The sequence below is a fragment of the Triturus cristatus genome, chromosome 4_1, assembly GCF_964204655.1.
Source record: "Triturus cristatus chromosome 4_1, aTriCri1.1, whole genome shotgun sequence".
In the NCBI taxonomy this organism is placed as follows: Eukaryota; Metazoa; Chordata; class Amphibia; order Caudata; family Salamandridae; genus Triturus; species Triturus cristatus.
The window spans coordinates 279,662,182-279,679,954 of NC_140585.1; the positions used below are offsets into that span (position 1 = coordinate 279,662,182).

Sequence of the window (17,773 nt, forward strand, 5' to 3'; positions counted from 1 at the left end):
CTGTAATCCCATGCGTGCTCTCCATGATCCTCATCATTTTTGGAACTTCTCCGGGCATCCCATCCCATTGCATAATACTTTTTCTGCTTCCATGCATATGTTCATACCTCAGACCATTGCTCCACAGTTGGTGTTGTTCGCGCTTCCCAGTCTTGTTTTCTACCATGGAACCCATTCCATATAACATTGTTTGAATATAGCATGTTACTACGCATGCTATCACATCGCGTTCCTTTACAACGAGGTCGTTACAACGACCGCGTTCTTAGAACGCAATTCCTTTACAACTGCGATTTGATGACTGCGTTGTAAACGCTGTCTCCCACATTGTTTTGTATCTCGAGAGTAGGTCACACTATTACAGTTTAACGTGTTAGTTGGAGTGCATCCCAGGACTTCCGGTCATCTCAGTTGTGATGCATTCCCAGTTCTCCTTAATATGCCAATACAGGTGAAGATCTGCTGCTCTGCATTTAAGGCAGAAGTACCAGATGGACAGGCCAATTTTGTGAAGTCGACTCCTGTGGTAGTAGGCCCTGTGCAGTATTTTCAGTTTGCTCAATCTAAAGTTTAACCTAATTGAAACTTCTCATGGGCATTGAATCGCCACAGCCACAGAATGCGAAGCTCCCCTAAACAGTGATCATGTAATTCCATTAAACAGCTTAAAGATTGCTCTGTTGTTAACCTTGTTGCTAGATTGTGCTATAGAAATAGTCTAGATAACACACAAAAGATAATGAACTGTATGAAAGTACTGTAGTTTTTTAATAAAAGCAGTAGGAACCCCCTGGCAGACCCACCTTGAAGACAGACCTGGATAGCAATTTGACCCGGTTTCCAGTTTTGCTATTTATCTGTAAGTGAAACCTATACTCCAAACCATTCAGGAAGATACCGAATATCTTATCATCCAATTGAAGGCATCTGAGAATAATTTGTGCCTGCAAAATGGTGAATGTTTTGGAGTTTATACATTTAATTATCTATAAAGTTGGCTGAAATGTGCGTAAAGTCAGCAATCGAGTAGTTTATTTTATACCTTCTACATGACCAAAGAAAAGGCAAAGATTGAGGGATCCTTACTGAAGGAGAGTAAAACCAGAGTTGTTGTTTACAAAAGTAATGTCCTGGTGAGGGAAGATGTTATTCCTTCCGACGAATGCTTGTTCATAAAATACTTTGAAAACGTTGTATTTGTCATATCTGTATATTGGATACATTTCTAGTTTGGCCAACATTTGACGAACAACTACCTGGGGATTGATAGCTATGAATAGGTACCTTACAAATAATTGATAACAGTCATAGTAGTCCAAATTAAGATATGCCGTGTGCCAACACAGCCTTGTGTATACTGATAATAATTTCACTATAGCTACAGGTATGCTTGACTACACTCCTAGGTATTTTCTGCCTTGAGTATTCACTAATTAACTGCATTAATACTCTATCTCGCTTACTGCATAGTTCAGGTGCATGAAATTTCAGGTGCAGTTTCCAAATATCCATTAATTTACTCGCCCAGTCCTGCCAAAGGATCTTTGTAGTATAGACTTGCAGATTCCTCTGATGTGGCTAATAGACTATTGCTTGGAAATAGGACTGTGTGAAGTTTTTCATTTGCAAACTTACTGTCATTCACACAAATACTAATACCACTATCCATAGGTCACAACGTTCATGCATATAATCATGTGAACATTATAACTGTTATTCCCCTTTTAAGTTGATAAAACAAAAAAAAAAGATAATCGGCATACAACTAGTTTAAAGGTTCAAAGATCAATGGTTATAAAGTTCTCCTGTGAGAAAACCAAACTACTGCTGTCAGAGCCAGCTAGCCTTTGTAAGGGAATAGTGCCAGTCTGCAGAGAAAAACCACATGAGGGCGTAAACTTTAGAAAGCTGAAAACTCTGTGATCCACGGATCGCCCAATAATTGAGATCTACTTGATGCAATAACTTTGAGCACCGTTGCTCGTAAGGTCATTGCAGCTGCTATACCTTGTGGTATAGACCCGAGTGATGTGTCCCATTCCTCTTTCCACCAGCAATCCAGTTTGCTCCCAAAGATGATGTGCAACAGCCTCCTCTTCCTGCGAGATGAGCGGTGGAAGCAAGTACGGAGCTCCCTCATCCCCGCCTTCAACTCAGTCAAGCTGAGCGAGGTAAGACATGGTTTGCGTGGGCTGGAAGTTACTCATAGACGTACTGGTGGCATTGATGCTCAAGACCGGTCTAGCCTTGCTCAAGCTATCCATTCAATGTATACTCTTATAATAATGGAACAAAGTCATCCCGGTCTGCTATGGAAGCTATATTATTAATTCTTCTTATTAAAATGGTGTTCCATACATCACACCATACCAAGAAGAGAATCTACAAAGTGCCTACATTATTTTGAAATATGGAATAGTGATTAAGGAATTAATTGCTGTAAAAATCTGATAGATAAATTCTAAGAGATTTTGTGTGAAAGGATTGTTTAGTTATTCAAAATGTAGTGAAATTATCAATATGACTGGCAGAGATTATCCATCATGGTTGAGGCCAAAGACTGGAAAGGCAAGGGGGTCATCTCGAGGCTGGTGGTCACGCAGCAGCTGCCACTAATTGGTGATTGACTAGTCTGCTAACTTCTCTCATGGCTCATTTAGATGTTGGTGATTGCATTGTTGTGATGTCACAGCTAGCTCCTGCTCCTCCATTGGGACCCCCCCGTCCCCCCACCCACCTGGCCGGTGTAAATGGTGTAATCCGGCCCAGCCTACTTGCAGCGGGCCTCCAGATGCATTGTCCATTTTATTTCTTTCATGTCCTATGCCATAGAGGTTCACTGACCGAATATAGATCTCAAAAACATAGATGAAAGAAATATTGAGGTATAAATATCAAATGCAAAAATATCGACTCCCTGTACTTAAACAGGCAAGTACAAAAATATCAAGAAAAAAAATATTGATGTCAAAATTATAGTTGTACAAAATATCGATTTATATATATATATATATATATATAATAATAAATATTAAATATATTAAAGAATAAAATTAATTAAAACAATTCGATTTAATATACATTTTAAGAAATATAACAAACGTAATTCAAAAAAGTTACACATAATTTATATATATATATATATATATGCATATATATATATATATATATATACTTTAAAACAATTATTAAACTATTTTAATTTATTGTATAATTTTAAAATTATATAAAAATGTACAAATAAATATATATATACCAATAACATAAAATCTAATTTAAAAAAAATCCTAATGTAAATTAAAACATTAAACTATTTAAAAATCTTTAAACTTAAATTTCCCACTATAGGCAGTGTAACAATAGGGAAAGTGATGGATAGCGTAGGGGAAAAAAATTACTATTCCCACTCCAATGAGTGCAACCCTATCAGTCTCGTTCTAAAAACTCCCAAGATTCGAGAGAGGCTTAATATTGAGGCAACTTTAGCCCAAAACAATTTAATTTTAGATAGACTGAATGGATATTCACTAAGATGGGAAAAGGTTGATCCCATGGTTATTACAATATCATTGGTAAAAAAAATGGGCCCAGTGATCAATAAATGTCTCGATCCAGGCACTTCTAACGAGGGAATCATGGATAACTTTGCAACATTATTGATTGCAATAAAGGATTCTTTATCAGTAAATCTAAAAAATGGAAAACCTAAGGGATGGTTTGACTCTTCCTGTACCAAAGCGTACAAGAATTTAAAAACTGTCCTTCAAAATAAGGTAAGGAACAGCAAGGAAATTGCAGCCTCCATAATCAAATATAAACAAGCTCTAAGGCGTAGGAAAAATGACCTAAAAAAAGAGCTTTGGGATCAATTACATAAAACATCTATCCTTGGGGACACCGCTGCCTTTTGGAAGGTTGTGAAGTCCCCTTTTTTAACTGATTCTGCGCCAAAGCCAACTGTCGAGGTTGCAATAGACGAACAAACTTGGCTTGGATATTTTGAGCGGATATTCAGCCTCCCCTTAACTGCTGACCCTTTAACATTTTCTAGATCATACACCCCAAATCTCCCTCTCCCAATTAACATTCGATATGAGGAGGTGGAACAAGCCTTAAAAGCTAGTAAAAATGGTAAAGCTCCAGGCCCCGATTCCAATTGATGATGGACTTATGGCTTCCAATTTTAACGAGGGTTCTACAAGCTTCCTGTGCATTGGGCCCTATTGATTCTTGGACTAAATCAATTCTTGTCCCCATCTTTAAAAAAGGGGACCGCCACTTGCCATCTTGTTACCGACCGATCTCTTTGTTAGAAGCACTTGGGAAAGTGGCTGGTCGAGTTATCCTAGAGCGTCTGCAGCAATGGGCACTGGATAACAAAGTTCTTTCGGATCTTCAGTATGGTTTCCGTGAGGGCTTGGGAACTACAGAGCAAGCCCTTAACCTCTCCTTGATGATAGACAAATATGTTAGTGCCAAAGGAGGGGCCCTCTACTTGGCATACGTGGATCTCTCCGCAGCATTAGACTGCGTCAATCACACTAAACTGTGGATCATCCTTAAGAATATGGGAATAGAGGAGCCCCTAATACTTTTTCTGCGCGGACTGTACTCAGATGCTACAGCCCGCGTGAGATATGGCTTGGGGGGTGAGGTGACAAAACCGTTCAGAGTGGAGCGCGGTGTTAGACAGGGATGCGTCCTGGCCCCATTTTTGTTTAATTTATATACAAATGGCTTGGAGAAAGCCATGTTACTTGGGGCAAAGGACCTCCCCACCATAAACCATCGCTCTATACCGGCTCTACTCTACGCGGATGACGCTGTAGTTCTGGCGCGAACTCCGCTCGAACTGCAGCGTTCCCTCACGAAATGCCACTCATTTATGGAGAACTTGGACCTGAGGATTAATATTAAAAAAACATTTGGAATGTCTCTCGGGTCATTGAAAAAGAACAAAATGACTATTTCTGTAGACCATCAAAAAATAGAGAGCATTAATATGTACCCATATTTGGGTATTGTTTTCAATCAAACATGCTCCTGGAAAAGTGCCATCGAGTCTAGAAAACTCACCTTTGCTAGAACAACAGCCGCTTTGGTTAATTTTGCAAGCAAATTAGGAAGACGACCTACTGTTGAACTCCTGGAAATTTACAAGGCAAAATGCATCGGTAGCGTAATTTATGGGGCCGGTGTGTGGGGTTACGCTAAGATTGAAGAGGTCCAAAGGGTAGAAAACAGATTCCTACGATTCCTCCTGGCAGTCCCGCGGACTACTTCAACCTATGTATGTCATTTAGAAGTAGGATTGCCTTTTGTAGCAGATCTAATAAGGATTCAACCCTTGCTATTATGGCACCGCATTTGGACCTCCAAAGATACCACCTTTACCCAAGGGTTTATAAAAGACTGTATTGCCTTGGATAGAGCACATAAGGTCAGATGGATTTCTTATGTAAAGAGATTCTTAGACGACTTGGGCATGATACAGTACTATCTTTCCCCTTTGAAAATCGCTGAAATCCCAAGGAAACACTTCAAAAAGCTGTGCCTCGCTCAGCTAGAATCTCTGAGGTTAACTAGCGAAGCCCACAAACCCACAGTTCAACATTCCTTATTGACCCAAACGACTCTTTCAATCCAGCCTTACTTGACATTTAACATTACTGATTATGAGAGATCTCTTTTAACAAGGCTTAGACTGAATGTTTTTCATCATTGGGTTACCTTTCCTATATCTAAATCTTGGGAAAGACATCTTCAATCCTGTCCTTGCGATATGAGTTCCTCTCAATCTACACTGCATACAGTATTGTTCTGTAAATTTTACCACGACTTGAGAAAACAGTGGCTAATCCCGATTCTGAAAATTTGGGGTTTACGTAGATGCCGTCCTGCTTTCCTTGTTATGCAACTATTGGACACTGAGCTGTTTGCTAAACAGATAGTTACTTACTTGAAATTGGTAGTGAGACATAGGCAGAATCTGTGACATGTCAATTTAATTATTTTCCTCTTATTAAATTGTATAATAACATTTGTATGTCATTGCATTAGCGAGGTACCTTTTATATATATTCTCTTGTTTTAGTATTTTTGCTTTCTCCATGCTGAAAATTTTGAAGATGTCATTGTCAATTGTATTTTCATGTACTTTTATGGTTGCCTCTTTGGCTTCCGAATAAAGATTGATTTGATTTGAGTGCAACAGTAGAGAAAGTGTTGGATAGCGGAGTGATAGAAATTACTATTCCCACTCCAGTGAGTGCAACAATAGGGAAAGTGTTGGATAGGGGAGGGATAAAAATTACTATTCCCACTCCAGCGAGTGCAACAGTAGGGAAAGTGTTGGATAGCGGAGGGTGAAAATGTACTATTCCCACCCCAGTCACTGCAACAGTAGGGAAAGTGTTGGATAGCGGAGGGGTAAAAATGACTATTCCCACTCCAATGAGTGCAACAGTAGGGAAAGGTTTGGATAGTGGAGGGGTAAAAATGTATTCCCACTCCAATAAGTGCAAGGGTAGGGAAAGTGTTGGATACCGAAGGGGTAAACATTACTATTCCCACTCCAGTGAGTGCAACAGTAGGGAAAGTGTTGGATAGCTGAGGGAAAAAATTACTATTCCCACTCTAGTCAGTGCAACAGTAGGGAAAGTGTTGGATAACAGAGGGATAAAATTTGCTCTTCCCGCTCCAGTAAGTGCAACAGTAGGGAAAGTGTTGGGATAGCGAAGGGGTAACAATTAATATTCCCACTCTAGTCAGTCCAAAATTAAAAACAAATAAAATATTAACAACATTTAAAATGAAATAAATAAATATATACATATGTTAAACATATTTAATACAAATATATTTAATATTAAACTTTTTAATAATAAAATCAAATTATGTTAAATACATATGAAAAATACCTACAAATATTATATTAAATAATCTAAAACATTATTTTCAAACAATATAGAAACTAAAACATTATTACATAATTTTCATCTTTTTATTTCCTACCCCATAACACCACACAATTAACAACCCACATCTGAATTAAAAAAATTACTTCCATAATTGACATAATTAATTACCAGTTAAAGAAATAATATTAATTAAAAATCAAATTAAAACTCATAAAAATTAATTAACTTCCCACATTACCCCTACAATCCCCACAACCCACAGCTAAAATTAAACTGTAAAAAAAAAATACACAATTAAAACAATTACCCTAATTAAATATCAATTAATTAAGATTAATGACCAACTAATTATTAATTATTTAAACATACATTACTTCCCAACCTTTACCCCTATAAAACCCACAGCCCGCACCAAAAATTATTACACACTTACCATAATTAATTGTCAATTAATCAATTAATGTTAATTAACAACTAATTATTGATTAATTAAAATTAAATTAATTCCCACCCATACCTCTAACAACCCCACAATCCACATCTAAAATTAATTACACAATTACCATAATCGTCAATTAATTAATGTATTTAACAACTAATTATTAATGAATTAAAAATAAATTACTTCCCACCCTTTACCCCTATAAACCCCACAACCGCATCTCAAATTTACCAAAAACAATTAAAAACACAATTAATGGGGCGTGGCTAGGCGCCGATGTGAATGGCCGCCTGATCCCGGAGCTCCGCCGGGACCGTAGATGTCCCATTGAAATCCGGACCTAATCCGCGCCGTGGGGAGCGCCAGTGGAACCCCCCCGGCTCCCCCTGACCAAGTGCCCGGAGGGGCGGCTCGGTGGCCCCAGGCGACGCCCACACGACCAAGGAGGGTGGCTGCGGAGGTCGACGGCGGCCGGACGCCCTGGCTCCGGAACTCTGCTGCGGCTCCTGAAGATACGTGAGGCCCCGGCGAGGGCCTACGCGCTGACGCGCACAAAGCAACGCGGTTTGGGGACAAGCGGCTGACGTCGCGGATCAGAGCCGGGAAACATCGGATGCACCGGAGCAGGTGTGGATCGCGACTGGGGCCGCGACGGACTACATCCCGGGCCGTGAGGAGGGCGCCATTTATCGACCGCAAGGGAGCGGAGGAAGGCCTATAGCCGAGGGACGCCCTGCCCTGCCCTCCGGTGAGACTTCGGAGCGCGCCTTGGATTGCGCACCACCTGGCTGGGAGAAGGGACGGAACGCTATACCCTTCCCCGGACCCGACTGGTGGCGACGGGGACCCTCTTCCCCCTGTCGCTCCCTGGCAGGCTACTTTGAGCTCCAGCCTCCGTCCGTCGACCTCAACCCGGAGCCGGGGACGCCTGGGCGCTGTGGAGGGTACCCCTGGATGACCTGGAGGAGGAGAACGCCCGTGACTGGGGCTGCGGAGGAGTGATCCCCGGGCAGAGGAGGAGACGCTAATTTGCCGAGCAGTAGGTTGTCTGCTGCCTGGGAGCGCCCGGCCCACACACCCGGTAAGGCCGCAGCCGCGACTGGAACTGCACACCGCCTGGCTGACCCGGGGCGAGACGGGGTACTGTGGCGGATCCTGGGCCTCTCTGGTGGCGGCGGAGGTCTCCTTCCTCTCTTGGTCCCGGGGCGAAAGCGGGGCCTAGGGGCTGTGACTGTGAGCGCTGATCGGACCGCGGGACACCTCGGTGCTGCGGAGGGCGGTGCCGCCTGCGGCCCGCAGGGTGCCCGGACCGCCATGCGACCCAAGAGCGGAGCCGCAACTCAGGCCAACAAGCTAGACCAATACACAGTAGCCAAGGCGCCACCTCCGGCGGAGAGGGCCCCGAAGGAAGACGCGGACCCCGCGGACCCTTCCCTGAAGTCCATCATGGCGGCTATTCAGACCTTGGGCACGAACTTGGAAACCAAGATGGATAAGATCACTATTGAGGTGGCCCTGCTCCGAGCTGACCTCGGGAAAACTACTGACCGCTCCAAGGCTAATGAAGTCGATATTAAGGCCCTACAGGACTCGGAGAAGCGACTTGAGGGACGGGTGAATGAACTAATACACCAGCACCGCCTTATGGCCCTGCGGCTCGATGATCAAGAGGGGAGGGCTCGGAGAAGTAATATCCGCGTCGTGGGTGTTGCGGAAGGCCTTGAAGGAGACAGTGTGGAGCTATTCCTGGAGGATCTGATCCTACGGCACCTTAAACCCAAGCGTCTCTCGAAACTCTTCACCATTGAGCGGGCGCACAGGGCCCCTATCCCACGACCCAAGCCGGGAGCCATGCCACGGACGATCATTGCAAAAATCCTGAATTTCCGGGACCGAGACGCAATACTTCAGGCGGCAAGACAGCACGGTGACCTGCGATATGAGGGGGCCACAGTCCGATTCTTTCCCGACTTCACGCTCCAGGTCCAGCGGGAAAGACGCTCCTTCCAAGGGGTTAAGGTGGCGCTCCGCGAGCGTGGGATCAAATATATGATGTTTTTCCCCGCCAAACTGAAGGTCATCACCGGTGGGAGATCCCTCTTTTTCACCACGCCGGAAGCAGTGCAGGAGTGGCTGGATGGGGGAGAGGCGACGCAGGACTCCCGTAGGGGCGAATTACAGCGGCAAGAGGCGGGCCAGCCCGTCACGGAGTCGGCGTCAGGCCGGCCCGAGGGTGGTGCGCCGAGTCAGCGGTCCTGGCGTTCCAGGTCCAACAGTCCCCGCTGGGGCTCGTCCAGAGAAGGGACGCCGCGCTGAGGCCTTGAGTAATAGCGCTGAAGATACCAGACAGTATGTATACCTCACGTGCCTTTATTTTGAGACTTGTTAATAACTCTGGGTGCCCGGGCCGCCTCACTGCCTGCATGGGCGACTTCCCTCTATGGGTGACTCCGTAACAAGGGGGCTGCACGAACTGGGACACTGCGGAAGGGCGACCACAGGGGACTAGCCCACGAACTTCCCAAGTTGAGTTTCTCGGTGGGTTCACCGGGGGGGGGTGGGGCGACAGGCGCTCTGCTAATTGGGGTGGTGGGCAGTTCTAGACCCACGGAGCAGGGGGCAGGGTGGGGGGAGTTGTTCTCGAGTGGGGGGGCTGGGAGGTCAAGGCCAGCCCCGGGAGGGAGGGGGTTCAACGTCAGACTTGTTGGGGTTGTTGTTATATGTCTGATTTATTATGGGGGGGTGGAACTCAGGGAGGGGTGGGAGTTGGGGATCCTTTACGGTCACGCACATTGCTATCACACGACTGTAGCCCGGGTGGTGGGACAAGACACCCTCTTACGACACGGCCATGGCTAGACGGTGGGAAACAAGCCTCAAGATTCTCAGCTGGAACGTCAACGGTCTAGGGGACAGACTCAAGCGTACTATAGTATTGCAGTTCCTCAAACGGCACCAGCCAGACGTGGTGCTTCTGCAGGAAACCCACCTGTTGGGGAATGTCTGTCACGCTCTAAATAGATATGGGTACACTCTAGTAGTGCACTCCGGTTTCACCACTGGATCGAGAGGAGTAGGTATACTCCTGCGCCGCTCCCTGCCCCTCCATGTAGACACCATCAAGACCGACCCGCAGGGCCGCTTCGCGGCTGTGTCGGGGCGATGGGAGGGCCAGGCGCTCAATCTCCTCTCAGTCTATATCCCCCCAGGCCTACAGGCCCGGGCCTTCGAAGACCTCGGCTCACTCCTACTGTCGCTACCCGATGGTCGGCTCGTTCTGGGAGGGGACTTGAATGCTGTGGCATCGGGAACACAAGACAGATCGCCACCTAGAGACCTGCCCCAGGGGCAACGGTGGCTGCCGGACTTCCTCGAGTCCTTCGGGCTGACGGACGTCTGGCGCCTACTCCACCCCACTGACAGTAGCTTCAGTTTCTTCTCCGGCGCACACCACTCCTTCTCGCGGCTGGACTACATCCTCGCCCTGCTCCAACACGACATGGCGATATCAGAGGCCGAACTCCTACCCCGGGGTATCTCCGATCATTCACCGCTCCTTGCACAGCTTATATTCGGGAACAGACGGGAGGGCTGCACTGCGCCCATTAATCCCTGGCACCTAAAACACGAGGTCACTAGTAAACACATATCCACCTCAATCTCGCGCTACTTTATGGAGAATGATGGGTCGGTCGCCTCCCCTGCCACCCTGTGGGAGGCGTTTAAGACTGTGGTGCGAGGCGAGGCTCTGTCGGCTATCGCGGCTCGGCGACGGGAACGTAGCCAGCAGACCGTAGCGCTAGAGGAGCAACTCGGGGAACTTGAAAGGGAGGCACCGACCAGCGGCGACCGGGAACTCAGGCACGCGATGCAGCTAAAGGCGGCGGAGTACAGAGAGCTGGTCTCTCAGGAGGCCCAGACGGTGGCTCGTCATAGGATCGGCAGGATATATGACCAGGGCGATAAAGCCGGGAAACTTATTGCCTGGCTTGAGCGGAAACAGCAGGCCAGCAGGGTGGTGCCGGAGCTCCGCACTGACTCGGGGAGAGTGCTCACGGAACCCCGGGAAATAGTACAACAGTTCGCCGACTATTACCGGCAGGTGTACAGGCGAGAGTCGGACAGGCCGGAGGAGGACTCCATGGACCTCCTTGCGGACATACGACTGCCTACTCTCTCGGATACGGATCGGGAGGCTCTTGACAGCCCGCTCACCGAGACTGAGCTCCAGCAGGCGATCGGTGACCTCCGTCCTGGTAAAGCGCTCGGACCGAACGGCATACCCATAGAGCTCTACAAACTCCAGCCAGACGTCACCAGTAGGTACCTCAAACTCATGTTCGATAGCTGTAAAACACAAGGGCGGCTGCCCCGGGACCAGCGGTTGGCGACCATAGTCGCGATTCCGAAAGAAGGTAAACCTAAAGACGCTTGCGCATCATACAGACCCATCTCGCTTCTAAACGCGGAACCTAAAATACTTGCCAAAACGCTGGCCAACCGGCTCAAGCCGGTGCTCTCGTCGCTAATACACCCTGACCAATCGGGATTCATGCCCCACCGCAACACGGCCCTCAATATCAGAAGATTGCATGGGGTGCTGGGGCAGTGCCACAGTCTGCAAGAGGACGCGGTGGTGGTCTCGTTGGATGCCACCATGGCCTTCGACACCCTAGAGTGGCCCTACATGTTCGCAGTCCTCCGCAAGTTGGGCTTTGGACCTCAGTTTATCGCTTGGGTGCGTCTACTCTACGCGGAACCCCTGGCGCAGGTGCTTGTAAATAACAAGGTGTCTGAAGTATTCAAGCTGGCCAGAGGAACTCGACAGGGCTGTCCCCTGTCCCCCCTCCTATTCGCCCTCTCCCTTGAACCGCTCGCGGCCTGGATAAGACAGGTGGCCACCGTGCAGGGCATAACATGGACGGAGGGATGGGAGGATAAGATATCTTTATATGCCGACGACATACTTCTTTACCTCTCGAAGCCGCGCGGGTCATTGATCGCGGCGCTGAATATATTGGACAGTTTCGGCCGCAATTCTGGCTTCCGAGTCAACTGGGCCAAATCGCATTTATACGTCCTCCGTGGGGACCCTCCCAGGCTCCCTGCCTCTTGCCCTATTCGGGTGGCAGAGGACGGGTTCAAATATCTCGGAGTGTATATTACCCTTGATAAAGCTCTGCTCTATGAACACAATCTCAAGCCGCCGCTCCTTCGGCTTCAACGGGAGGCGAAATCCTGGCAGCATCTGCCCTTGTCATTGCTGGGCAGGGCAGCCCTATTTGCTCTCGCTCCCGCGGTTTCTATATGCCCTTCAAAATTACCCGCACCTGGTCCCAAACAGCTACTTTCTGGCAATCGAAGCGGCGCTCCGCGAACTCCTCTGGGCTGGGCAGCCACGAATCTCATTGGCCAAACTAACGCTGGGGTGGTACGATGGCGGCATCGCTCTCCCCGATATTCGCAAGTACTACTGGGCGGCCCACCTATCCGCAATCAACCAAGGGACCTACGGGGACGGGAATGACCCGGCTTACGGGATGGATAGATGGCTGCTGCCCGGAGGCAATTACGAAATAGCGCTCTACTCTAGGCGGGGGGCGCGCACACTCACCGGCCCGACGCTGCACTCGGTACAGCTGTGGCACATCGCACAGAAAAAGCTCGGATGGTCCGGAGTCCTCACGATGGCCACGCCACTATGGGCCTCGGAAGCGTTGGGTAACCTGCGGCGCACCAAAGGATTCCGTGAGTGGGACCTTATCGGCATCTCTCAAATCAAAGATATGTGGGGACCCGCCGGGGTCCGCTCATTCGCCCAAATGCAGGAAGCCTACGAATTGGCAGATGCCGAACATTATAGATACTTGCAGGTGCGCCACTCCTTGCAGGCAAATATCCCACCGGAGGTCAAGCTGCCGCCAGCCTCCCCGCTCGAGGATAGATTACTTGACGGGCTCCTCGCGGAACATGCCATATCCCTCACCTATAAAAAGCTTATTAACAACCCCCCAGACCTGCTCCTCCCCCTCAGAGACAAGTGGATCGCCGAAGGGCTGGAAATAGATGACGAGGAGTGGACGCACGCTCTGGCCTCTCCGCGTGAGGTCGCGATATCGGCCAGATTGCGGCTCATCCAATTGAAGGTCCTGCACAGAGTTTATATATCTTGCACTAGATTACATATGATGGGCAGGGCTGACACAACGCTATGTAGGAGGGGGTGCGGGGGTGTTGGAACCTTTTTCCACGTGCTGTGGGACTGCCCCAAGATTCAGAGGTACTGGAGGAGGGTGGTGCGGGAGATGGAAGAGGTGTGGGAGGTGGGGATACGCCCGGAGGCCAAGAGGTGCCTCCTCAACATATGGGAACCAACTGACCTGTCGCCAAAAGGGAGGATCTGGGTTACACTTGGGCAAATGATAGCAAAACGGAACATTGCCAGGCTCTGGGGTAGTGCTGTTCCACCGAAACTTTCCGATTGGGCCAGCGACATGGACTGGTGCATGCTGCAGGAAAAGACAGTGTATGTGGCTAGGGGGTGCCCGCGCAAGTGGGTCGAGGTGTGGTCCAAGTGGAATGATTTTAGGGGAGGAATCTGCGAGCCTCCCTCCATTGTGCAGGATGACCCTGGAGACGTTTAGACCCGTCTCATCGCAACTTAGGGAGCTGGAGAGGGGATAGAGAGCGCTGGCTAGCCAAGGGCACACATGAAAACGCAGTGCTGATCGACGGTTCGGGAGGGGGGGGGGGGGGGGGTTGGTAAGTTCCTGCACTGTATACCTCCTGGCAATCTGCCTTATGCCGTGATTGTTTGCTAAGTCTGAGACAAACAACGTTCTTCCTTACCTCACGATACCTGTGCACTCCGTAACGCCGCCGTACCTCCGGGTTGACGGCATAGGGCTGTGTGATCAGATATTCATCCAAATGTGTTTTTCGCGGCCGGCCCGATGGGTTGTTGGCTCTTTGCTGTGTATTGTAATGTCTCAATAAAGGTTTTTCAAAACTTAAAAAAAAAAAAAAAAAAAAACACAATTAATATTATAAAATCTCAATTAAATATATATTAATACATTACAAATATTCATTAATGTATTATAACTAAATTACTTTCCACCCTATTTCCCTATAAACCTGCAACCCGCTACGGACCTAAAGAAACCAAAACTTAATTAAGATAAAATTAATATCTGCTAAAAATGTGACACATATATTAAAAAACATATAGAATACTTATACAAAAATACATCACATACATTAAAAATATATACTAAATACATAACACTAATTAAAAAATCGATATTTTAAGCTATATTTTTGCAAACGATATTAATATCTTCTTGTCAAGAATTCCTGTCATACAAGGGAAACACGCCCTTATGTAAACAGGAGAGCTGTTACATAACTCAAGGGAAACACGCCCTTATGTAAACAGGAGAGCTGTTACATAACTCAAGGGAAACACGCCCTTATGTAAACAGGAGAGCTGTTACATAACTCAAGGGAAACACGCCCTTATGTAAACAGGAGAGCTGTTACATAACTCAAGGAAAACACGCCCTATAAAGGGAGGAACCGGGAGGTACAAGGCTGTCGGATATTGTGTTTACACCGACGTACCTGCTTTGTGAAGAGCAGTGTTCCGGAGTGGTGCTCCAGTAAGGCAAGAACGGAGGTAGGTCGAGTCGTTACTCCCTGGGCCGTGTCTTGCCCCATCGTCACCTGTGAAGGACCCGGAAGCTCTACCGGTCAACCATTGAGCTTCGCTTTTTGACTCGGCTGAGTCCAAGCGCAGTGGCGCTTTTGCTGGTTGGAGTCGTAACTCCCAGCCCGACCAGAGACACAGGGACTGCCAGCTGTAACGCACACCAGGAGGTGTTTGCCGCGTTACAGACTCGGAAGTCCACAGGATCGATCGAGCGGCTGCTCTCGGTTCAGTCTTCTTGCTTGTGATTGGGGTATCGGTGACGCATCACCAGGAGGTGACCCCGCGTCCCGGTGCAGTCTGAGGAAGAGGTTGAGCGGCTGCTCCCTTCAGGTAGAGACCCCGGCTGGGTGTTTCCCTGACTCCTCGATTCTCCCCAACACTCTTCGTGCCCCTCACAGCCTACCGATTGGCATTGTCGGCCATTTCATTTCTGCCCTCTGTTGGCATACGCCGGGATCGGCGTATATGCAGAGGACGGTTAGGACCATCCGTGCTGTGGGCTGGTAACGTACTTAGCCTGGAGGATTCCAGTGACTATAACTTTTGTTTGTTCTTTGTATTTTATTTGCCTTCATTAAAAGAACTAACCCTTCACAAGTGGTTGCGTCCTCATTGTCGTGTCTGTTAAACGATCCTGAGACGTTCAGGGCGTTACAAAATATCCGACCTTAATAACACTAACTGTCTCCCGGTCGATAACAGACATGGCAACACTTGATGATGTGCTGGCTGCTTTAGCGGCCATGCAAGTTGAAGTGGCTGCCTCTAGGCAAGAAACAGCCGATGTAAAAGCCAGACTGGATGCTATCCAATTGGACCCGCTCACGCCCAGCACCTCCCTCACGAACCAGACCCCTGCGGTAGTAGTGGAAATGCCGGTAGCCATCCCCTTGGCAACACCAGAGAGGTACAGTGGGGATCCTAACACAGTGCAGGTATTCCTCACACAAGTGGCGCTACATATATCGTGCAAACCAAAGGCGTTCCCCACGAGTCAGGCTCGTGTGGCTTTCCTTATATCCTATTTGGCTGGAAACGCGGCACAATGGGCCGTACCTCTGGTGAGCAGGGACGACCCCCTCTTATGTGATTGGGGTGCTTTTCGCGAGGAATTCCTGAAGGTATTCGACAGAAGGGCTGACTCGTACACGGCGGACCGTGAAATGCTTGAGTTGAGACAGGGATCCAACGACCTGGTGCAGTATCTCAACGCGTTCCGAAGGCTGGTTGCGGAAACCAAGTGGCCTGTTGCTAAACAGACGGCGCTCTTCCATCAAGGGCTGTGCGATGAGCTCAAGGACGCCGTGGCTCATATTGACCCTCAACCCAAGACATGTGAGGGCCTTATCAACCTGGTATTACGGCTGGAACATAGGCTAAGTGAAAGAAAGGGGGATCATGGGAGAAAAGGAAAATCCCTTCCATCCTATGTGACGGTGGGAAGTCCTGAAACTTCCACCGCATCCAAGGGAGAACCCATGGACATCAGCGCAATACGAGCGAGCCTCACAGCCACGGAGAAAGAGTCACGCCGTAAACAAGGATTGTGCCTATATTGTGGCAAAAAAGGCCACTACGTACGTGAATGCCCTGCCAAACCGAAGACGTCACGTTATCGGGCCAACCGGTCGGTAACAGCCGGGGTGGACATACCGGCGGAAAACTAGAGGACTCCAAGACCAGAGAAGGGGCATCTCGGAGTCACTCATCCATCCCTTCACTTTCCAACTCGGTCACTAAGGGACAACGACACCTGTTTATCACGGTGCACGTGGGAGTGCATGACCAGTGGATACCCGTTGTGGCCATGGTGGATTCAGGGGCCACTGGCATGTTTATGGACCACAACGAGGCATGCAGGCTAGGGCTAGTGCTTCTTCCCAAAGCAGTACCCGAAGACGTCTATGCGGTAGACGGAAGGCGATTGGTGACGGGGCCCATCGGACAGCACACGGGGGTCCTTCCGATGAGATATGGGAGGAACCATTTGGAACAAATCGATTTTAACATCATCCGAGCGCCCCAATATGGCGTCATATTGGGATTGCCGTGGCTACAGAAACACAACCCCTTTGTGGATTGGCCAACACATCGCATCGAAATGACGTCACCGTATTGCATCCTGCATTGTGGAATAAGAACGGAATCCCTTGACGCAGATGAGAGCGGGAGTCAGACGGTGGCTACAGCGGCAGAAAAAGATGTGGCTCTCCCCCAGGCTTATCACAGTTTTGAGGATGTATTTGATGAGGTGAAGGCGGAAGGGCTACCACCACATAGACAGTTTGACTGCCAGATCGACCTGGTGCCAGGGGCCAGCGTTCCCAGCGGCAGGCTGTATGCCCTGACGGAGCCTGAAAACGTGCATCTCCGGGGGTACCTGGATAAACTCCTCAAGCTAGGATTCATCCGCCCGTCCAAGTCTCCGGCCGCCTCGCCACTCTTCTTCATCCCGAAGGCTAATGGGGAGCTGAGAGCCTGTGTGGACTTTAGGGCATTGAATGCGATAACCATAAAAAATCGGTACCCCTTGCCTCTCATCAGTGTACTTCTGGAACAGGTCAAGAAAGCTCGTATCTACACCAAGTTGGATTTGAAAGGGGCATACCATCTGGTGCGCATGAGGGACGGAGACGAGTGGAAGACCGCCTTTAAGACCAGGTTCGGCCTTTTTGAGTACCTCGTCATGCCGTTCGGTCT

General features: G+C 48.3%; 1 protein-coding gene across 4 annotated transcripts in view; it reads left to right on the plus strand.

The window, feature by feature from the left end:
* Positions 1 to 17,773, plus strand: part of TBXAS1 (thromboxane A synthase 1) — a 405,845-nt gene that overhangs the window by 293,814 nt on the left and 94,258 nt on the right. For all 4 annotated transcript variants that reach the window (XM_085652048.1, XM_085652049.1, XM_085652050.1 and 1 more), the window contains one exon: positions 2,055 to 2,171. In XM_085652048.1, the coding sequence (XP_085508174.1) occupies positions 2,055 to 2,171 (117 nt within the window). The remainder of the gene's footprint in view (positions 1 to 2,054; positions 2,172 to 17,773) is intronic.